Below are 22,129 nucleotides of genomic sequence, written 5' to 3'. Positions count from 1 at the left end.
AGATAAATATTTGTGTTTTTATTAGTTATTAGTATCAACATTTTAGCTTTTTGTAGTTATATTATGACTTTTTGCTCTACTTTTCCAATTTTGCTAGGTTTTTGTTTATTTCTGCAATAAGCCACGTTCCACAAATGGAAGGCGTGGTGCAGCAAGGCAACAGAGGATTGGTTCTGTTGGTCAATGGCTGCTGGGTTGCACGGCATGACAGATGGGGCTCACACCCGCTTACCAGCTCAGCGGATTCTTCACCTTTGTTGATGGCTTGTATTTAATTACAGAACAAATGCATGACGCAAAAAACACTTACTGTATATGCGCACCCTTACTTGCTAAATATATGGACCATATCACTGAATTGTCAACACGGATCTCTTCTACGCATGAGATGTGTTATGAAGCAGATGATCGCCAGTACTTGAAAAGTTGGCGCTGAGCCAAATGCAATAAGCGTCAGAACAACCACTCCACACCACAGGCTGCGGACAAGTCCGAGCATCTACGTGATTAGAATTACTACAGTTTCTGCTTGGACATCAACAAGTAGCAAGCAACTCCGATGGAAAAATCAGCCACACGTCACTCGCTGATGCTGTGAACACCGAGGTAGGTTGGACTGCCAAGTGTGCCTAAAGACCTTAATGTGCACTTCCAATAATGCCTTGTACACTACCACTTCCATATTACTGTATTATCATTCATAGCCATGTCACAGTTCACAGTTAGGTTAGCTTCTGGCTGCCCTGTTCTCACGATACAGCTTTTCTCCAATTAAGAAAACTCGTCACGTTTTCATCCCCTACTGCTTAGCGACAATGATGACGTTAACAACACTACAACACGTGTCAACATAAACAGATAGATTTTTCATGAAAATGACACCTTCAGGCCGCACGGTGGTCTAGTGGTTAGCACGTTGGCCAACACAGTAACAGCCTGGAGATCGGGAAGACCTGGGTTCGATTCTCCCTTGGGCATTTCTGTGTGGAGTTTGCATGTTCTCCCCGTGTGCGCGTGGGTTTTCGCCGGGTACTCCGGCTTCCTCCCACATTCCCAAAAACATGCAGGTGAGGTTAATTGGTGACTCTAAATTGTCCGTAGGTATGAATGTGAGTGTGAATGGTTGTTTGTCTATATGTGCCCTGCTGGCGACCAGTCCAGGGTGTACCCTGCCTGTCGCCCAAAGTCAGCTGGGATAGGCTCCAGCATGCCCCCGCGACCCTAATGAGGAGAAGTTGTATAGAAAATGGATGGATGGATGACACCTTCAGGTCTCACATTTTATGTCGGCAGAAGCGGGCGACCATGTATGTCGACTTAAACAAGCACTTTTTATTGATAATAAGAACACGAAAGACCGGGACTTTGAGTTGGTCGACATAAAGAGCGACCGACTTACTAATGTCCCAGGTTGATATGCTAAGAACCGCCCTTGTGACATCATCAAGTTGCAGTGTCACGGTGACTCACCATTGATTACCGGAGTGTACACAACAATTCCAGCCAGATTGGGGTCAGACACCGTCTTGTCCAGGATGAGTCCTCCGATGCTGCAGAGGACAACATAATTAGATCGTTTACAGGCATGCTTCTATGCGATGCACCAACATGGCGCCTTTCCAGCTTAATGCTGTTCAAAGGACCCTGGTGGACTGTCACACGTTGACGATGGCAGAGGGCTGCTATCTGAGAAAACTAACCAGCTTCAACACAAACCCATGCCAGCACAAGAAGGAATTGTAGTCAAGGACTCTTCCAAAACTGAAGCATTCAACCGATTCTGGGAACCTTTTTCTCCCGTGTAATGATAAAAGTGTTTTGTGTGAGTATGTGTGTGTGTGTGCTTCTTTATAAATGCTTCAACGCTCACTGGTTCCACAGTATGATGAAAATAAATAGCACTTGTTTTCAGCTGAAGCTGTAAAGCACCAATTCGCCGTTATAACCCCTCAATGAAAAACTGAGAAAATGGTTTCAAGTGCACAACACTGTAAGAAATGAGCACAAAGGAGACAAATGCTGTATTGCTAAAGCTGCGGAGCTTAAGGGACTTCAGCAGCACCTGTGCTTGAGTGCTGTTGCAATTTGTTTAGAAGATGAGTCATCGGGCAAACCAGACGCTTGGGTTACAGACGCAGAATGTTTTTTTCCCCTTTCTCTTTTGAAGTCCTGCGCAAAACACACACACACACACACACACACACACACAAATACCTGCTGATGACCATGGCAGTGATGACAGGCTCCCATCCGGAGTACAGCAGGGTGCGGCTGGCCGGGTGCTTGGAGGAGACGACCATCCACAAAGGGGTCAGACACATGAAGAAGGCACAGACCACGGATGACACATATGGGTAGGTATCTGGAGAAGGGAAGTTGAGTTGAGTTTACAGTGGAACCTTGGTTAGCGTCATTAATTCATTCCAGAAGGTCTGACTCTAACTGAAACGGACGCTAACCGGAGCAATTTTTCTCATTAAAAAATCATGTAAATTAATCTGCCAAAAATGTTAACACAAAACACATTTTGATAGTTTTACGATTATAGTTTGACATGCAGAAAACAATCCGAAATGCATATAAATGATGACTGAAGGGGATACATCAACATTTAAGGTTACTTTTACACTCACTGAAGACGTGATTCTTGAAATAATTCCAAGAAACTTGAAAGTGCTAACATTGTGATAAAGAAGGTGAGAAACACTATTGAATTCAAGAAATGACAAAACAGGAAGGTGGTGTCCGTGTGGTGTCTAGCTGCCACATCATTTCTTAGGAAACAGTAGTCTTCAATGAAGGGAAAGGTAGCCTCAAATGTTTATTTATCCCTTTCTTCATTTATACCCATTTATAATTGTTTTATGTGCATGCAAAAACTATAATTACAAAACAATAAAAACGTGTTTTGTGTTTTTGAGAGTCAGCCGCTGATTACATAGACGGGTGACGTAAATTCTGGTTCCGGTTGCCATTTTGTTCGCAAGCTAATAGGATGCTAAGAAGGAAGGACGTTTTCTGATAATAAATATTTTGAGAATACAGATGGACTCACACAGTGTATTAAAAACACGACCAAGACGTGCGCCATATTGTATGGTAACCGGACAATGCACACAAACAGAGCCAAAATTGTGGTGTAAATTTTTTATGTTAACCAAAAAACACGCTAACCAGGGAGGAAGCTAACCCAGGTTCCCACTGCTGACCGATATTGTCCACCACTTCATTAACGATACCAATATTGGCAGCAGATCTTCCCTAAGGTGTAATGAACGCATTACACTTCATTTCCTGACGCCACTGGATGCATTTCACAAATAAAACAATTGTGTAAGATAAGATCAATACTGCAATATGCAATGCAACTTATAGAAAAAGTGTAATTTATTTCAAACAGTTTTGTCTCAGCAAAAGTCATAAAAAAAAAAACATGACCAATCAAGTCAAAATAGCATGCTCTACTACTGTCAGACAGTAAGACGGGTTAGTCTTAATAAATTGACAAATAAGAACCCAATTAAATAAAGCTGGGGACTACATAATTTGTTTTGGAAAGCTGCATATTTCTATGTGGCACAAACAAAGTGAAAGTATGAAACTCTAGAGTCGTACAACCAGTGAAATTATAAACTGTGCTCATTCAGCGCCAGTTGCTTATTATTTTGCTGCAGTTATGCTGGCTGCGTGTGACTCCAAGTGATTCTTCCTGAGGTGTGATATTAGATTTGAAGTATTAAAGGAAGGCGCCTAATTCCCCCACACAACATTTCACAATCATTAAAAATTGCATTTTTACAACCCGAAGGCAAAACTTGGAAATAATTTGCGGACATACCGAGTAAGCAAGCTTGTTGCTCTGTGGAGAATGACGTCATCACTCACGCACCAAAATCATTATCAACAAAAAAACGATCTCATTTTTAAGCCGATATCAGCAAATACAATAGGACATCCATAATTATCATGCCCACCCCATCTACCAAACACTTTTAACTTCAATATTTATCAGATATTATATGTTCAGCCTGTGCAACACAAAGAAGGTTTCTGCCAAGACTACTCGTTTGTTTCAACTACAACGCATGTATTTCTTAAGGGTAATTAGGCTGAGCACCTGCTTAAAGCCACCAGCCACCAGCTGGATTTTTTCTCTCTCCAATACAAAATAACTCTCATTGGAAAACAGACCAAGATTTATATCAGGATGGTGTCAAAGCAAGAGAACAGAATGGGCTTGCTGTTCAGCTGAATACAGGGGTATCTGACTTTTAGGCACAGTTAATGAGGCACAGAGGAAGAAGAGGTGACCTTCTGGAGAAAAGTTTGAAGATTGCAACAACAGCCTTGGTCATTATTGGCTGTTAAAGTCTCGCATGGATTTCCTTGCCACCTGTATCAAGTGCTTACACAGGAGGGGATTGTTGAGTGGTGTTTCCAGACATGCTACCTGTCCCCACAACCAAATTGGAAATGCTTCTAAATTTTTGAGAACATCTCGAAGGAAGGCACATACAAAGTATCCAGTTTGGATGAGCTAGGGGTGTGGAAAAGTTTGACTCTGACGCCCCAGCTCTGCATCAAGACCTCTGACCTCCAAGGTTTCCACAGACACATCCCATTAAAATCTTGCACAAGGTTTTCCTCGAAGACTGGACGATCCCATGGGAGACCAACTCCACATTTTCTTCCATTTATACTCATGCGATGCATTGTTAACAGCCACTTTTCCCACTGCTTTTGTTTATATAGGCTATATCAGTGATTCACAACCAGTGTGCCACAGCATTAAATTATCCAATTTCACTTAATTGGTCTAAAAATGATTTACCACACTATCTTTGCTTATCCATCTATGCCAGCTGCATACTGTATAGCCAGGCAGACGAATTCAATTCTCTTCCACTAGATGGCAGAAGGTACTGTACATAATTAACCTACATGTCCTAGGATTATATACTTTTTCTGATATTTTTATTTGGTCGTGTAATGTGAGATTCCTCTAATAAAAAGTACAATCTTGTAAAATATGCGCCTTGGCTCATTAACGCTTGGGAAACTTTGATCCATGTAACCTATATTTTGGTTCTGTGCAACTCATTCCCTGGATAAAGATGTCACAGTATAGTTCAGCAGCAGACAGAAAACAAAGCAGATATAACAAACGCTGTCATCAATGAGATGCCAATCTGCAATGTTGGGTAGCATGCGGACTGTTCCACTGGCCCTAGGTGCAAAGAAATCTAATTAATGACGCTTCCAAAAAGCGTAAAATGGTGCAACAAATAGCTTGAATCATTCAAGAAAACTTGAAAGCTTTTTGTGTCAAATCTGTCATAGTTCAGGAACAAAAACAGGCATTGTATGCTGCTCGTTAATAGTAAAATCGAAAACTGACATTCTTCTATGGTTGAACACCAGCCGTTAAAGCAGTCTGTAATTAAAACTGAGTGACGCCACTTGACTCAGCTCATTTTCCTCAAAATGAGAACGATTTCACATTTCATTTTCAGGTGTGAGCGGGAAAAACAGCCTTTTGTTGCACTTCAGCACGGCTGGACGAGAACAACACGGACATTGTTTAGAAAAGAGACGCAGCTAGACAGCCGCTCCGCCGTGGAAATATTAAATCTGAAGGGTGTGTAATAAATTTAGCTCACAGCGCGTCTCTGTTTCTCCCAGAGCAGACATCTGTGTCACGCAGTTAGAGCTGACAGGGATAGGCTGTATGTGACGCTTTTCAGAGGAAATATCGCTGACTGTATCCTTGTATTACAAGTAGGTTTGGGTGTGACATGAATTAAACATGTGGAATGTGCGGTGAGAAGAGAGGCGCATCTGTTCTCAACCCAGGGAACGTTAGACCACAAGGTGAAGCAGCGGTGACCTCTACTGGCTGACTGAAGGAATTGCGACACAGAACATCAAGGCCAACAATACAAAAGTTTACAAATAATTATTAACGTTTCTCTCTCATGTAAAAAACATTACGTTCCTCTGTGATGCAAAATTTATGTTTTCTAACAGCAAGATGTGTCTAGAGCTGGGGTGCTCACACTTTTTCAGCCTGCGAGGTACTTTTAAAAAGGACCCAGCCCCAAAGATCTACCTCCTACTATGAACAGAGAAAAAAATATATATTTACTGTATTTAAATATGGGTATTATGTAGATTGGATATGTATATCAGGGGTGCACACACTTTTTCAACATGCAAGTTACAAGTCGCCATGAGCTATCTGTTACTATAAAATATAACATACAAGTATCTAAAATCTAAGCAGTAAACTCCGAGACTACTCTACTAATGATTAGTATTTCACATTCACAGTAGAAACCATGGGAGATTTGTAATTTGCTCTGGATATGACTGGGTCTCTCACCGGTGTAGCTGGCCACAGCCACGGCCTCCCATGTGCAAGGTTTGCTACGCCTTGGCGATGAGTTTTGCCAAACGGGGTCGTTTGTCGCCTCCCGTGTGTGGAGCCCATTAGATGTGCTTGGTCAAGTTCAGCAATTGAAAGTTGAATACATCACTAATCATTTGGCTTACTATTTGTTTCAATATATAATTACCTAAACAATCAGAACACCATTTCTCTCATGTACCAACACCTTCACACAGATCGTAATCTTGCTAGAAACCACACGATTAAGAATAAAATTATGCACTGCCACTCTCTCCCTCAGGGAGCAGTAACGTGTCACTGACGCGTGAAGATGAAGCAGCTTAACTACAAGGTCAACAATGTGCTTCATTGATGTCAAGTAATGGTGCCTGACTAATAAGCCATCCCCCATCCAGTTCCTATGGAGCGTCTACAACTATTTTGGGACGTTTGTAGCAGTAGGTTACCAGAGTATTGATGTTGACGTTTATTCACCCACCTAGGCACTTGTAGAGGCCTTGGCTTATCCAAGCCAGGATGGCCAAGGTTATGAGGTCACCAAAACTAGCTGCAATAGGTGTGGCAACGTTGTCCGGGTTAATGCCTGTCTTCTTGGAACCCACAATCACGCCCACCATAATGAAACCTAAATGTGTAAGATGGAGCAATCAGAAGTTCATACATACTATTGAGTACTGATTTTGTGTGGCGAGAACAGCAGCGACCCTGCTGGAGGGTCAGCATCAACAGTTTACCCTGCAGCATGGAGGCGATGAAAGCCGTGGCTACACTGCTGGAGCACAGCAGCACGGCGTGGCTCATCTGGAACTTCCCCTCTGGGATCCAGCCAAGAACCACAGCTGCAACAGCTGCCATGAAACCCACCACAGTGGCCTGAACCTGCAGAGAGAAGCCCAAAGAGGGGGTGGTTGGTTAAAACTGTTTATTTGCTGACACTGACATAGACACTGACTATGAACAGATTGTGAAACACTGGGCAAGCAGGGATGTTACGGTGTGCTTATCAATATGTGGGTTTATGAGTAACAGTGTCTGTGCTCAGACTTACTACAGTCTGAGGAACGAATCATTTGGGTTCATCCTACTCGCTCTATAGACTCTACATGTAAAATACGCATGACATAAATCCTTAGGTGTGTCTCAATTCACAATTTCAACAGGCTATAGACATTTATTGCCAACAAGCACTGCTACAAAAAAGTAGAAATAATCTGCCAAAAACAAATTTCCACACTTTTTGATAAAAAAAAGACATTATTATTGATGTGTATCCACAGTTGAATGATTACCTGCTTGAGCGCCAGGTTGCCTATTATTAAATTCCACTTCTCTATTGGAGAATCCATCTTGCCCACATTCACCTGTGTTGGAAGCATACAACAAAGGCAAATAGGAGTGAAGAGTCACGTGCAGCTCTGATTAATTAGCCAAACTAATTAATCGCCGCAATGAATGTTTGCATCTCTATTTCCATGCTAATGGTTTTAAGTTCATGCTAACACGGTTTGCTCAGAGCCAGTACTTCTTGTTTGGTAGGCATCTGAAGGAAGTTGACACCTGGCTGGACTTTACTTCAGAAGAAATGCTCCTCTATAATTGCAGTTGGGTAAGACAGCCTTTGTTTCATAAACAAAAATATAAAGCTGCAAAATAGCAGAGGCAGACGTGTGCCGACTTGCTTTTCCCACAAAAACACCGTCAGTAAACGCTCCTTACCTTGTTAGCCATGCTCAAACCCCGCAAGCCAGGTTTCTAAAACAGAATATCGTTTTGTTTACTAGTGTGTACCTTTTAGGTGTCAACGCTTTTCCAGCCCACTGTGTGCCTTTCAGCAGAAAAAGAACAACGCTGACATGAGGAGAATCTACTCTGCTATGAATATGGGGCCCGTGTGGGGCCAAAAGCAAATAGAGAATTCTACATGCTACATTTTCAGATTTAACAAGTGGCAACTAACAGGGAAACCCACTGAAACCCACTGAACAATCTTTGATTGTTTTTTTTATTTCCACCCTGCTATCCTCAATACTGTACTTCCTAAAAACATAGCAAAAAGTAAATATGCTGCACCAAAGGCGGCTAAGCTGCGGTATGCATGCAGCCTGACAAGCTGTCGGTATTTCACACACTGACACTATGATTTTGTTTGCAGCAAGGATACGCGGAACAAAAAGAACATGAGTTATATGTACAAAAAAAGGGGCAGATTTTCCTCAAGGCGTGTTATAATGCACAACTACCGCTACACAAATTAAACCAATACCCGTAAGTCAATAACTTCATGATATGTTGTTAAATAAATAATATCGCATGTTTAGTTTTACCCATCCACACACAAACGCTCAGTCTGAGTTTTTTTCTACCACCACAACCAAACCCCACAGATAGCTTGTAGGCCTGCGGAAAACACTCTGGCTAGTTTTGGCTTCAATTTCATTTACGTCATCAACCGCCGATGTCGACGTTAGTCAGCCAGTCCAAGAGTCGTCAACATAAAGTAGTTCCACTGTAATAATGCAATAACAAATGTGTGTGTGTGTGTATTTTAAATCTAACCGCCGTGGAGAGGCGTGAGGCAAGCGTCATCTCCAGGTTGCCCTTGAGGCCAAGCAGAGCCGGAACCAGGATGAAAATCTCTGTGATGTACTGGAACGCCTCCCAGTGCTGTGGGCAAGAATAGGGAGCAAGGCATGTATTATTTGACTGAACGCATCACAAAAAGACAATTACGTTGAAGGAAAGAGCAACTGGGGGAGGTTCTAACTAAGAATCCTCTACGGGGCATCTTGAACCTGAACCAAATGCCTTCAATCTTTAATCTTTCTATTAGAAAGTCGTTTGACTCTACAAATGACAGTCTCCTTTTATCCTTTTGCATATGTACCTGCAAGCGACAGCCTCTGTCATTCAATCATTTTCCCTGGAAGTAAATCAGCAAAAGTGATGAAAGCCTATAAGTGAACTTACAGGATTTGCCAAATTAAGAATGACAACATCAAAAGAAGTGTTGGAATGGCCAAGCCAGAATCTAGAATAAATCCAAATAAAAATGTGGAACAAGAGATGCCCTCATAATCTGACACATTGCTCATAGATGCCAACCCAAAACATCTGACATAAAGTACTTCCATGAGGTCTATCAGACTGAATTTAGGGTGTATACGCAGAAGCAACCAGCAACCCGGGGGGAAAAATACCATGTTATATACAGTATGTTTGTTTGTTCTAGATGGTCACCAAATTTGTATAAATAGTGACTTTTTTATTGTTGTTTTTATCTTTAAAAACAGAGCCCGCAATTTGACAATCAAAGCTTAAGTTTACATTGTAGCTCATCTTACCTGCACAATGTCCAGCACCATGCCAGCTGATACAGTTCCAAAGCCAGCCAGCAGGAAAGGCACGATGATCTGCAAAGCCATAGCAAGAGGCGACTCCTTGGGCAGGATATGCACCGGCGCTTCCAGTCTTTCCTCCTCCTCATCTTCATCCTCATCAGCCTCCTCTCCAGACAGTCTCCTCTCTGCCAACATGGGCACCATTTCTGAGTAGCTCCCATCTCCAGAGTCTGATAAAGTCACAGAGGACCGAGATGCGCGGTCCAGCAGCCGTCGGCTTTCTAGGTGAGGCGGTGCTTCTTGTCTGTAGCCGTTCTGGAGCGAGGTCGCCTCAGGTTTAGCTCCGAGGTCCACCATAGCCAGACGCTCCTCCTGGAGTTTGTTGTACCCAGTTGGCACCATTGTTTGGAGAAGCGAAGTGATCCGACTTGACGATTTTAAGGCGAAAGAACTCCGCCCACCACCTGCCCCACTCATGCGTACTGTAAGGCTAGAGCCCAGGGACTCCCCTAATGCTCCTCCTAGGCTCTGGATACTCATGATGGGTCCTTGCACAACAGTGTCTCATCTCCCACTAGCCAGACTACAGGTGTCAGACGATGGTGATTTACAAAGGTATAGGTGGGCCATTAGTCTGCAAAAAAATACACCAAAAATAAATGATACACGTATGCAATTTTCTATCAAGAACATAACTGTAAACCTGGACTGTAATGGATTAGGATTAAATAAAACAGCAGAGGCTGTAGGTTAATATACAGTACGTTACCTAAACAAAACAACATATTAGCAGTGTGTTACAGGTAACAAAGTAAATCAGTGTAACATATGACAATAAATGTCATTATTGATGAATTAGCTGCATTTTTAACTGCAAGCCTAAAAGGGCCCTCGGGCCACACTTTGGACACCCATGCCAAAAAGTCTTATACGCAGCCCTTGAAGTCATTGGAGCACCAGCACGATTCGGGCCCATTTTTTTAGTTTAAAATATCTGACACATCAAGTGTAAAAGCGTCACATTTCATGTTTGTTTTTACTCAATTTCGCACTACGAACATTCAGTATAGTCGTCATTCCGTATTTATGTTCGCTGGCGTTGTGCTGCATTAGCTACGTTAGCTGTGTAGAAAAAAAATGCTGGACCGCCTCTACTCCTACTCAGAAAATAGTGGCTATTTAGCACACACAACAACCACATACTTGTTATTCAAGTTGAATTTCGCTAATTGAGAAAGTTACCATTGCGAAGCGTCGATATCTCATCCGAAAAAAAGAAGATGCTAGCGTAGTTTCCCTTAATGACAGCAGCCGCGTCACGGCCAAAGATCGTCTATGACAAGATGATGGGTCTTTTTCTTCTTCTGCTGCTTCTTTGTCGTTTAACGGATGCAGGCTATGTTAGTGCAAGGTAATCGGTCGCTTCATGTTTTCCATCTTATGGATGCAAATTTTCATGAAAAACGTATGAACATATATACATGTTATTGAAGGTAGGGAAATAAAACACCACAAGACGTGCTTGTATTGAATATTGCATTTGTCATGAATAAAAAAGCACACTGGTTTCTCATTTTTTACTTTTAGAGATGTCTACTTTATTTTTGTATTTGTTAAATTATCATCAATTACGAAAAACAATTTGCAACAGTCGTAGCTGTATGTCATTTTACTCTCAAACTATAGAGGGCGCTACTCGAACATCAGCATTATTTGTTATGCCTTCAACCCGGATGTTGTGTTGACGAACAACACATGTAACGATTGTTTTGTAGTCGTGTCGCTTTTGCGATGGATAAAAATACAAATAAATCGAGTTCCCAGGATTTGCTGTCATGGGGCAGTGGTGGAGGTTTGTAAAGCTTTTTCTTTGATGTTAGAAGGGAGGTTAGACGTTCTGGCGTGAAGAGGGGCTAGCGTTAGCTCGTAGCATTACTATTGGAACACATGCTAGCTATTTGTAAAGAATCGACACTATGCATATTTGTTTTTATTGAATTACGTCACAGGTCTTTCTGAGAAGTTACTCCTTAAACCAGCGACTGGCCTGAAGACTGAAAGGGTTCCACCAAGCAGCGGTGAGATGTGCTTTGCATTGTAGCTTGCAACTGAGCTTAGATGAAGAAATAATGGTTTATGTTTTTGTTTGGTGTCAGTGATGGGGCGTCTGCAGAGTTTCCTCCCGCAGATTGCAGAAGCCAATCAAAAGCTCAAGCAGCAGATGGAGGGATCTTCTGCAGCACACTTCGACATAGAGAATGTCGAGGAGGCGGAAAAAGTGATAGAGATGGTGAGTGGGAAGCACGTTTTGCGAATGTATTTTCTATCTCGAGTATTTTGAATGTATTGCCATCTTTCCAGGACGTTGCGCTGGTGGAGCTCAGCGACTCTGAGGATGAAGAGGACGCATCAGCCTCTGATGAGGACTCCCATGATGAGAGTGATTTAACTGAAGAGAACTTCAAACTACCAGGACACAACAGAGGCAATAAGGACAAAATCAACATCCAGGTTGTGGAGCAGCCAGTGGACTAGATGTAGGACTTTATACCATCAATGGGACTTCTATAAGTTGATGAAAAAAGTATTTGTACAGAAAGATGCAGAGCTTCCTCATCCCCATGGGAACAGTTTGCGCCTTTAGAGCAGTGATTCCCAACCGCTTTGGCCGCGGCATCCAATTTCACCAATGAAATGTAACAATGAAATGCTCTTCCACTAAATGGCAGAAGGTACATTATTAGCTACCTGTTGCCATTCATACAACAGAATAAGTCAAGGTGTGATTTTTCTTATGTAAAATATGTGCCTTGGTTCAATAGAGATCGGGAAACAATGCTTTAGAGTATCATTTGTACATGTAATGTCTGTTGTTTTGTTTTTGCCTTTTAAAAAGACATTTTGATAGTAATGCTTGAAAATATTGCTACGGTGTGTCTCGAGGGGGGAAAAAAAGCAGGACTGTAGTTGTGCATCTAGCTTTAAAAAGTCTTATGATTTTTGGAATAAAAGTATCGACACCAGCTTGGGTTCATGTGCAAATGTTCCTTGAAGGTGGATTTAGAATCACTTCAGATCAAGTCGATAGGTGTTTTGTTAGTATCAAAATGGGTTGCATACTGATCTTGATTTAAATCATAAAGCACACACGTCACTGTCCAGGCCAGGAGGCTCTGAGGTTGAGGAGAATGAAGACATCACAGGGAGCCAAGTAGTAAACGCCCAACTCGTTCAACGCAGATTGCGGTGAAGGGTCATCCCTCCCCGTCCAATCCCTCGTCTCCTCCTCAGACTCCTTAATGAGCGTCCTCAACAGGATGGCAGAGCCCACGTTGAGACATACGATGATGCAAGCCTCCTTGACACTGTAGCGAAGTACATTGATGATTATTTTCTTTCCATACATCAAATCATACAGACATAAGATGCTTTTAAAAATCTTAATACATATGCAATATATTTATGACACCAGATGATTTATGATTGTATTTTTGTTGTATTTGTTCACAATATATTAGAACCACCTCAAGGTTTACGCCACTGCCAAAACATTAACAGCCGTAGCTGTAGGCAACCTCCTGATGTGTTCATTTAAAAAAAAAAAAAAAACACAAGATGGCAGAAGCTGCATTTGAAGTATCATGTGTGGTTATCCACCTCTGCATGCGCTTTAAAGTATTTTAAACGCAAGTGTCTTACACTTGTACTGTTGTTTACAATGAAGTCATCAGTTCTATTAACACTGGCTGTACAGTTCGCGCCTTACCGCTATTGCAACATTGGTTCTGTTCCTTCTGTGTTGTGGGATATACTTGTCAATAAATGGCTATGTGGTCAAAGAGAGAAGTTTTCATTACCACTTTCTCATGCACTCCTAATCATTATTGAAGCTATAAAATGAAGTTGTCTGTTTTTTTTTCCAGAAATAAACTGTCAAGTTTTGCCTGCTTCCAATTAACACGCCATCATTTTTGCAGTATAGGTAAATAAGCATTTATGCTATACATTGTTAATTTAATACCTTTACAATAGTAGTATCATCTATATTTCTCGTTAACATTCCTATTTTTGTGGGTGTATGTGCGAGACATGTCCGCTTTGTACATGTACATATGCTTGTTGCATATTTTATGATTAGTGGCCGTACAAGAGGCTTTGATTTCCTCTTCCTATAGCACTGATGAAGGTAAAAGCAGTGTCTAAAATGCTGTGATCTACCAGCACACTTACTGCTTAAAAAAGTTCTCCGGTCGTTTGCAGTAGTGACCAAAGAGAGGAAAAAGATTTCTGGTCATGTCGAACTGAAGCTGAGCCGCTCCGCCATCGCTGAAATGATTAGACAGAATCAGCTGAAAGAAAAATAGAATAAAATACAGGAAAAAAAAGGTAAGTAAAAAGTGTGAATATATTTTGCATAAATACGTACAGCATCTCATAAAAACAGAGTACACTACTCACATTTCAGCAACAACTTTTATTACAGTATATCTTATATTCTGTACTATAGAAATGAAACTTGGGTATACCTTAGAGTAGTCAGTGTATGGCCAGTATAGTAGTATAGATTTACAGATATTTACACACCACGCTGCCATTATTGTCTAAATATCTGGCAACACAAGTAAGTAGCAAGATAAATGTGTGGTGGTAGTCTGGGGCTGAATGAGTGCTGCAGTTCATTGAAACATGAATTCCCACATGTAACAAGACTGTTTATATACCAGCCCGTATTTAGACAATAATGGCTTTGTGTAGAGTTATTTTCAGGATAGGAAATCAATACTGCTTTCCAAGCTGTACACTGACTACTCTGTAAGTATATCCAAGTTTATTTTATATACTATTGTCCCTTGAAATATAATAAAAGGCTTGCTGAAATGTGAGGGGTGTAGTCACTTTTTATACGCTTTTGTTGGCCTTACTTCTTGGTACAGAAAACTGTCAAGTCTTTCTGCAAGGCCCTGCCAAGCCAGCTGGAACAGAGACAAACTCAGGACCTGGTGGAGGTTCAACAGACTGTCCCTGATGCAAAGCATCATGGGACATGCAGAACTGGACAAAGTCATGGCAGACATGTCATGCTGGGATGGATGAGAAAACCACCTGCACCAAAAAAAGAGCAACAGAGGAGATCAATGCCAAGCTAAGGCTATTGAAGGGGATTTTGATGCTAGTGTGTCCCACCTGTCTTGGCAGTATGCTGTGGCTTTCTCTGTGATGTCTCTCATGATTCCATCCAGCAGCCTCCCCATCATGTCACCTTTGAGTCGATCCAGCAAGGCCAGCAGACCTTCAAACAGCGAGCCCTCCAGAGAAGCCAGGCGACCCATCTCCATCATCCCGAGGCCTCCCACGACTGCCTCATCGCCGAGGGACACTGCAGCCTGCTGAAGTTGCAGGAAGAACTGCAACAGAAAGGATAAAAAGAAAGTGTGTGGGGGGGCGTTTAAACGCAAATGCTACGTCATGTGGCAGCTCAGTTCTGCATGTTCTCTAATCAACACATATTTTCTATATGGAAAGAGAATCTAACATACCGTATAAATGTGATTTATCAGTATCAAAAATGATATAAATGTAATAAATAAATACATTTATGAATGTTATTCATGAATGTAATAACAAGTAAAAATATGTTATAAAGATTTGTGTACCCATCCATCCATTTTCTAGATTTGTATATGTCTATAGTAAATATATATAGTAGATACATATACTGTATATACATTTTTACATAACACAATTATTATTATTATTATTAATTGTATAAATAAATAATCTACAATAACAAAATACCAACAAAAACATATATAAAACAAATGTTTTGCTTTTTATTTGCACATAAATAAATAACATTTCCTAAATAAAAGAAAATTGAAGTATTTTTTTTTTATTACAATATTCACTATTGATACACAATTTGGTGTATTTTGTAGTTTTAGTTAGTGTAATCTTACTTTGTGCAAGGTACTGTATACGTTTTATCTTGTGCAAATATCATTATTAAAATAATAATAATAATAATAATAATAATAATAATAATAATAATAATAATAATAATAAAAATAATAGTCGTCCCTTGCTACATTGTGGTTCAAACATCACGTCCTCACTCTTTCCTTTTTTTTTAAATTAATTAATAAATGGTCACTGTTTTGTCGTTGGAATACAGCCTACTATAAAAAAAAATGCATATTGAAGCAAATTGTTCTCATTCTTGGCCTAAATTAAGCATTTTCAAGCATACAAATTGCTCAATGAACTAATTAAATGAACTAAAATACAAATACAAGGCAGAAGAAGCACTTGAATTATGAATTTAGTATTCTACATTGGCCACTAGATGTCAGTAATTGCTCTGTGAGACAAGCATCAGACATGATCGCCAGAACAGGCATTTATTGCAGGCTTCAATCAACTCAGAATAATAAAAACATATTAATCATAACGAAAACACGGACTACTGTTGGAGCCATAACCCACGACAAGCTAAAACTGAACCCTGAACGTCCGACTTCCTGTCCTCCCGCCACCAAAGTTCCCTAGGGAACACAGTTACAGTGACACACGAGCAGGAGTTTTGTTTACATCTTAAATGGCTTATTTACTCTTATTATGTATATTATATTGGGTAATACGAGTGTAAAGCCATTTAAATCCCCCATTACAGTACATTAATTAGACAATATCCACTGCAGGAAGTACACTGTCCCGAAAGAAACTGCTAATGTGTGAGTCTACGTTATCTTTTTTTTATGTTCACTATGTCTTATTTTCTCTGATTATATCGACTATATTGGGTAATACAAATGTAAAGGTGACAATAGGGGTATTATTTCATGTCTCGAGGGCTTTAGTAATGTTAAAACCCGTATTTAGAAGATCGTACACAGGTTTTCTATGCCGTAATTACAAAATTATTCCATTTAATAACAGTGAATCCTACTTTGCAGAAATTCACTTATCACGGTCGGGTCTGGAACCAATTAACCGTGATAAACAAGGGTGACTGTAATGAGTTAACCACTGCCTTTCATTGTGTGATTATGGTAGCCTACATAAACCAAACGTATATAATTACTGGGACATTCCCAACTTCTAGCGCAGCTGCCACGTGAAAGGAAGGGACCAGACAAAGAAGTGTTACATCCAGTTGGGAATGATGTAAAATAAATACCAACATACCACGTTGTCTCCCCAGTCTGTCAGGATGGTTGATATGTAGTTGACTGCATTGAGGATGGCACAGTAGCGCGGACTGAGCGGGCAGCGTGACTCCTCCTTCATCACCTAGGAAAGAGAAAAAAATGGAATGCAGGCCACCACCAAGACTGAAAAATCTACCTAAAAGTAGTTGAATTTACTGTAAAATGAGAGAAAACCTAAGAGAAAGGTAAGGGATCCTCAACACTGCCATTACATTTTGCCAATCATTTGGTAACTTATTCAGTATAGTAATTGTTCAAAGTAATTCATTTGTTCAGCCTATCAGTGAACAGAAAATATCTCTGCTGCTAATATGAATATGCTTATACTAAATGTCCTTTTCAAAAGGATTAGTCCTGATGTTTTGGCAAGTGAATATACTGTCTAGTCTTGGTGACATTCTTACCTGGGTGAGTCGTATACGGAAGTCGTCGACCAGTTCTCTTTGCAATTCCAGAAACTTCAGCTGTGCAGAGACACAGGGTAAAGCCTGGTAGCGGTCTGCGGAAAAAAGGTTAATTTAATTAAAAACACACTAATGTGTTACTCACAGAAAGGTCAGTCTTACCCGTAATAACCTGGAGCAGAGTCATGAACGTCTCAGCACAGTCCGGAGACTTAAGTTCATCCATGTCACGGATGTCTTTATACTGAGAGCTCCACGCGCCCTCGGCTGACAGCATGGCGTCCACTTTCTCCACGGCCACTGCGCATACAACCAGTAAATCCACTGTTAGAAAGGCCAACTTTAAGTTGACGGGTAAGATTTTTGCCGACACACTCTTCTTTTCCACTGTGAGCCACTTCTGAAGGATGGCGTCCTCCAGCAGGAGGTGGAGCAGACCGGGGAGAGACGCCGGGTACGAGTGGTTGCTTCGCAGCTCCTTCTCAAATTGCAGCACCTCCTCCACCAGGTGGCAAAAGAGCGCATCGTCGTAGAGCAGGCGGGATGCATCGCCAGTCACCTTCTCCTGGACTAAAGATAGCAGGCCTCGACACAGCTCCACCTGCGTGTGGACATCATTTAAGAAATACATTCTGTCCGTGTTTTAATTTTGTAATTATTACATTATATTACATTATAATAATATATTTTTATACACACCCTGGCAATGATGGTGGCACCAGCTCGGTCCAGGATGGGCTGGATCTTTTCCTCCATGAACGTTGTGCTGTTCCCTATCCACATTAGCACCTGAGTGAGGTACCACTCCGGCTGAAAATGCATAAATACAAGGTTCATATACACTAGCGGGTTACTATAAATCCTCCAATTAACACCTTAATAGCCGTGACTGGTGACAACTTTTTTTCCCCAAATCAACTCCACAGGCGGCAGCTGCATTTGATGTAGCATGAGTGGGTAGCATCCAGCGGCTTTATCTACCTCTGCGTGCGCTTTAAATGTTGATACCATGCTGTTGGTGAGAGACTCGTGTGTTGCACTTGCCGTCCTGTTGTTTACAATGAACTCATCACTCATCATCAGAAGTTTGCTCATTGCCAGTTTGACAACACTGGTTGTGTTGCTGCTGTGTTGTGCAATATACTTTTATAATGTGGTCAATGAAAGCTATGTTTTCCTTTGTATTTTCTCATGCACTTCCAATCATTATTAAAGTCACAAAATTAAGTTGCTATATACCCTGTATAATGACTTTGTGATTTACATAATTACAGCATTTAGATCCCCGTTATTATGCAAGTAATGGACGCTCCCACCTATTTATTTATTTTGTTACATTCTAAGCCCTATAATATGCCTTACACACTTATTAAAAGACATTTTAAAATTGTACAATGTATAGTTACTCACCACTAATAAATTATAATGAAAGACGGTCAATAGAACAGATGTAATCGGAGTAATCGGAGTCACGGTTTAGCTGAAGTGTTTATTTTATGCTTTATTAACATGTATTGTTTTAAACATTAGATTGGGTTTTCTGAAGAAAAAAAAAAAACTTGCCAAATGAACTGTTTTTTTTGGTGACTATGCGGGCCACGAATGCTGAATTGCGAATATGCGGGCATCCACTGTACTTGTACATGCAGTATGCATTGTTTGGAGGACAAACCTTGCTGAGGGTGTTGGTCTGTCGATTGCCATAGAAGTGGTACCTAAACCTCTTGCTGAGTGGCTGCAGCATGATCTGGATGGGCAGACAAAGAGGAGGAGCTTGAGGAGAAGGCGGCGCTGAAGGAGCACCCTGGGTGGAAGTTTCAGCTTTCGAGGAAGCAAATGTCCGCTGAGAGACAAGGTCGTCACTGGAAAGGGCAGGTTAAAGACTACAGGTGTATGAGAGAGCCACAGGATGTAGAGTGGATGTCCAAAGGGAAGGAAGGATACGGTGTCTGCAGGGCAAGCAGTTGAGCGACGAGCAGCTCCAGCTGGCTGGCGAGTTCTTGCCCATTGGCAGTGGGTGTCAGGGACTGGGTCGGAGGGGAGATGATCGGCCAGTGAAGCTGTGTCAACACCTTCTCCAAATCACTGAGAATCACATAGGATTGACCAATTATGTTGTATGTCTGTATTTTCCAGTCCTGGGGCGTTAGACGGTAGTTTACCCGGCCAGGCGGTCTTTGATGATCTTGTGCCAGAACTGTAGAGTTTCTCTGAGAAAGTCACGGAGATGAGAACATCTCGACTGGCTCAGCCCGGCATCCATCACAGCCATGCTCTCAACAGCCCTGATGGCCTCCCACACACTGCTGGTCATCAGACACTGCTGGACAACGGCACTGTTGGTGTACGGTGCATTGTTATTGACTCCATTACAGCCATCATGCTGCAGCTGTGAAATATTCCACTTTCCATACCTGAGCTCTTCAATGTGCTGAAGGCAGCGGAGGTAATTCATGTGTCTCTCCACTGTCTCAACCTGATTAAGAGTCTGCCCAAGGGTATCCATCCAAGGCCGGACCTCCTCAAGATGCTACAAGATCGATCGTGAACACACATAACTGTTTCATAGAAAATATAACAGAAAATATTATTTAAATATTGATTTATTTCATTTTGCTGCAAGTACATTTTTATTTTAATTGTGTGAAGTTATTTAAAGAGCCACAACATTAGGCACACATACAGCCTGCCATTAATAAATTTGGACCACCATGAAAGTCAGGTTAAGTTCACCTGTAAAGGTTAAAGTGCATTTTGCGTTCATCATAAATTTGACATGAAATCCTAATGTCCCAATCTTTTTGTGCATAGTGTATACAGTATGTAGTACATTTACAATCTCAAGTACCCCTATGCCTTAAGGAGCAATTTATATTGGAAAATGTGCAGTTAATGGTGAAAATGCTTATTGTACAGACGAACAGGTGTAAAATAAAAAAAATAAAAAATAAAAACGTTACCTACCTGGTGCAGTGTTTCAGAGATGTGTTTTTCTCTCTGTAGCAGCTCCTCCAAAGAACATCTGGCAACTTCAGCTGCAGACAGAGCTGCAGACACTTGAGGAGGCACTGAGCTGGACGCTGTCAAGACCTAAGGGACGTACATTACACAAGGACCAAAACGTGTAAATTATATTATACAATGATCACATCATATTAAAAAATAATCACCTGTTCTTCCAGTAAGCTGTTTTCCTCCTTGAGTTTATCCAGCAGGCTACCAACGTTCTTCAGGGATTTGACGTCGCTGCCCACCTCTTTGTCCAAAAACTCCACCACATAGTCGCGTAACTCGTCGGAAATTAGTGATAAACAGCCGCCGTCCTGACTACCTGTCACAGTGGAATTTAACGAGTCTTCTAATGGTTGGTCGGTGGTATTTTGTTCATTTGCGGACGCCGCCATCTTGGATGTCAACAAAACTTCCTGTGCGAGTGCCACGGATGCGACGTGTAAGAGGGGACGCTTGATTTTAAACCCGGCGTCGCCCGTGGGCGGTAACTTAATCTTAAAAAACGTGCGTTCGCCGCCAGTCAAATGAACCGGTAGGTCCACATGGGGTTGATGGATTTCATATATACTGAAGACAAAATTTTGTTCATATTTGATGTGTATAGTTTGGGCTTATAAAAAACAGACTTTTCAAAGTGGAAAAACATTCATATTCATATGACAGTTTACAGCAGCAGCTGACATTTTTTGCTGTTAGGGTCAAATGTGTGAGTGATTTTTATGGGCCAATAAAGGCAGGGGTGTCCAAAGTGGCCATGGGCATATTCTAGAAATACGGTGCATTCACTTAAATCCGTCAAGCTTCTGTCGACAACACTTAAAAGGACAGCACATAAGGTAGACTGCTTTTGTAGACATAACATGTGAGACTCAAAGAGAGAATGTATTTGAAAAATTGGTCAGTTTATGTCGACATGTGCTGTAGTATTGTTAACATCATCATTATCGCAAAGTGGCGTGAAACGAAAACAGCAGCGTAACTACTGTTTAGTTACATAGCATTAGAATGTGCACACAGTGACTTCCTGTTCAGTGCAAAGTAATGCTGAAAATAAATGTGTGGCAATATTAACCTGGATTCTACTACGGCAACTACCGTAACAAAATGCATGTTTTTGGTTTTTTTTTTTTTAGATTTTTAGACACCAGAAGAAAGATCTGCACGGGTACAAAAGTTTTATTGTCATTGTAGTCAAGACATACAACACAATCAGCATAGCAGCTTTGTTGGATAAAGTATAAAATATAATACAAAATATCATATGCACAAAAGAAGCTGCAAAAATTGTCCTTATATCTCTGGCCAAAGTCACAATAAATGTGCAAGCAATGGCTAGTTTTCAGTTTTGGTAAAGTCGACAACCGCTTATGTCGATGTCTTTTGTGCAATTACATTTTTTTAAAATTTATTTAAAAAAAACTGCAAAAATTAAAAAAAAAGAGTAGTAATCCTACAGAAAAAGTCGAAATATTTGGAGAATAAAGTCATAATATTTAGATTAAAAAGTTTTAATCCTACAAGAAAAAAAGTTGTAATTTTACAAGAATAAAGTGATAATATTGTGAGGGTGTGAGGGGAGGATTTAATTTTAGAAGCATAAAGAAAAAAAAACATTATTCTTTAAAATTGAAATATTATGAGAAACAAACAAAACAAAGGATAAAGTTGCAATTTTTGTCGCATTAAACTATGCCATACTTTTCTTTTGCCTCTGATTTTTTTTCCTGTATGTCAAACAGTAACTGTAAAAAAAACAAA

General features: G+C 40.8%; 3 protein-coding genes across 7 annotated transcripts in view; 1 reads left to right on the top strand and 2 right to left on the bottom strand.

Moving 5' to 3' along the window:
- slc41a2b (solute carrier family 41 member 2b) overlaps window positions 1-11,090 on the bottom strand; it is a 28,325-nt gene extending 17,235 nt beyond the window's left edge. For all 4 annotated transcript variants that reach the window (XR_008573879.1, XM_054800962.1, XM_054800961.1 and 1 more), the window contains exons 1-8: window positions 10,990-11,090; window positions 9,751-10,381; window positions 8,966-9,073; window positions 7,699-7,770; window positions 7,144-7,288; window positions 6,888-7,034; window positions 2,215-2,362; window positions 1,471-1,550 (exon numbers count right to left, since the gene is read on the bottom strand). Coding sequence is in view for 3 of the 4 variants with exons in the window: in XM_054800962.1 (XP_054656937.1) it covers window positions 1,471-1,550; window positions 2,215-2,362; window positions 6,888-7,034; window positions 7,144-7,288; window positions 7,699-7,770; window positions 8,966-9,073; window positions 9,751-10,287 (1,237 nt within the window). In the remaining variant the exon portion in view is untranslated. The remainder of the gene's footprint in view (window positions 1-1,470; window positions 1,551-2,214; window positions 2,363-6,887; window positions 7,035-7,143; window positions 7,289-7,698; window positions 7,771-8,965; window positions 9,074-9,750; window positions 10,382-10,989) is intronic.
- Window positions 11,091-11,349: 259 nt separating this feature from the next.
- rint1 (RAD50 interactor 1) lies at window positions 11,350-20,793 on the bottom strand. Of its 2 annotated transcripts, XM_054752419.1 has the most exons (15): window positions 20,530-20,793; window positions 20,324-20,449; window positions 19,774-19,889; window positions 19,522-19,695; window positions 19,304-19,444; window positions 19,032-19,221; window positions 18,059-18,169; window positions 17,735-17,960; window positions 17,522-17,659; window positions 17,360-17,454; window positions 16,933-17,037; window positions 14,932-15,152; window positions 14,670-14,850; window positions 13,978-14,096; window positions 11,350-13,112 (listed from the first exon to the last, which is right to left on the bottom strand). In XM_054752419.1, the coding sequence occupies exons 1-15, from the start codon at window positions 20,761-20,763 to the stop codon at window positions 12,899-12,901; spliced, it is 2,391 nt and encodes a 796-aa protein (XP_054608394.1). In that variant the 5' UTR covers window positions 20,764-20,793; the 3' UTR covers window positions 11,350-12,898. The 2 variants fall into 2 exon arrangements, with proteins under 2 accessions (XP_054608394.1, XP_054608395.1); XM_054752420.1 differs by lacking the exon at window positions 20,530-20,793 and having other exon boundaries at window positions 19,522-19,679; window positions 20,324-20,342.
- Window positions 11,457-12,770, top strand: nopchap1 (NOP protein chaperone 1). Its single transcript, XM_054752421.1, has 4 exons — window positions 11,457-11,599; window positions 11,757-11,825; window positions 11,904-12,037; window positions 12,109-12,770. Exons 1-4 carry the CDS (start codon window positions 11,539-11,541, stop codon window positions 12,280-12,282), a joined length of 438 nt encoding a protein of 145 aa, XP_054608396.1. The 5' UTR covers window positions 11,457-11,538; the 3' UTR covers window positions 12,283-12,770.
- Window positions 20,794-22,129: the final 1,336 nt, after the last annotated feature.

Source organism: Dunckerocampus dactyliophorus, chromosome 15 (assembly GCF_027744805.1).
Source record: "Dunckerocampus dactyliophorus isolate RoL2022-P2 chromosome 15, RoL_Ddac_1.1, whole genome shotgun sequence".
NCBI classification, from domain to species: Eukaryota; Metazoa; Chordata; class Actinopteri; order Syngnathiformes; family Syngnathidae; genus Dunckerocampus; species Dunckerocampus dactyliophorus.
This window is presented reverse-complemented; position numbering and strand designations above follow the sequence as displayed.

Excerpts from the sequence above, each read along its gene's own strand:
- rint1 (XM_054752419.1), bottom strand. The coding sequence starts at position 20,763 with ATGGCGGCGTCCGCAAATGAACAAAATACCACCGACCAACCATTAGAA. Across the intron at positions 19,445-19,521 it reads ATCAAAGACCGCCTGGCCGG|TGATTTGGAGAAGGTGTTGA; the intron begins GTAAACTACCGT and ends TGTGATTCTCAG. Across the intron at positions 17,038-17,359 it reads TCCGTATACGACTCACCCAG|GTGATGAAGGAGGAGTCACG; the intron begins GTAAGAATGTCA and ends TCTCTTTCCTAG.
- nopchap1 (XM_054752421.1), top strand. The coding sequence starts at position 11,539 with ATGGATAAAAATACAAATAAATCGAGTTCCCAGGATTTGCTGTCATGG. Across the intron at positions 11,600-11,756 it reads GTCATGGGGCAGTGGTGGAG|GTCTTTCTGAGAAGTTACTC; the intron begins GTTTGTAAAGCT and ends ATTACGTCACAG. Across the intron at positions 11,826-11,903 it reads AAGGGTTCCACCAAGCAGCG|TGATGGGGCGTCTGCAGAGT; the intron begins GTGAGATGTGCT and ends GTTTGGTGTCAG.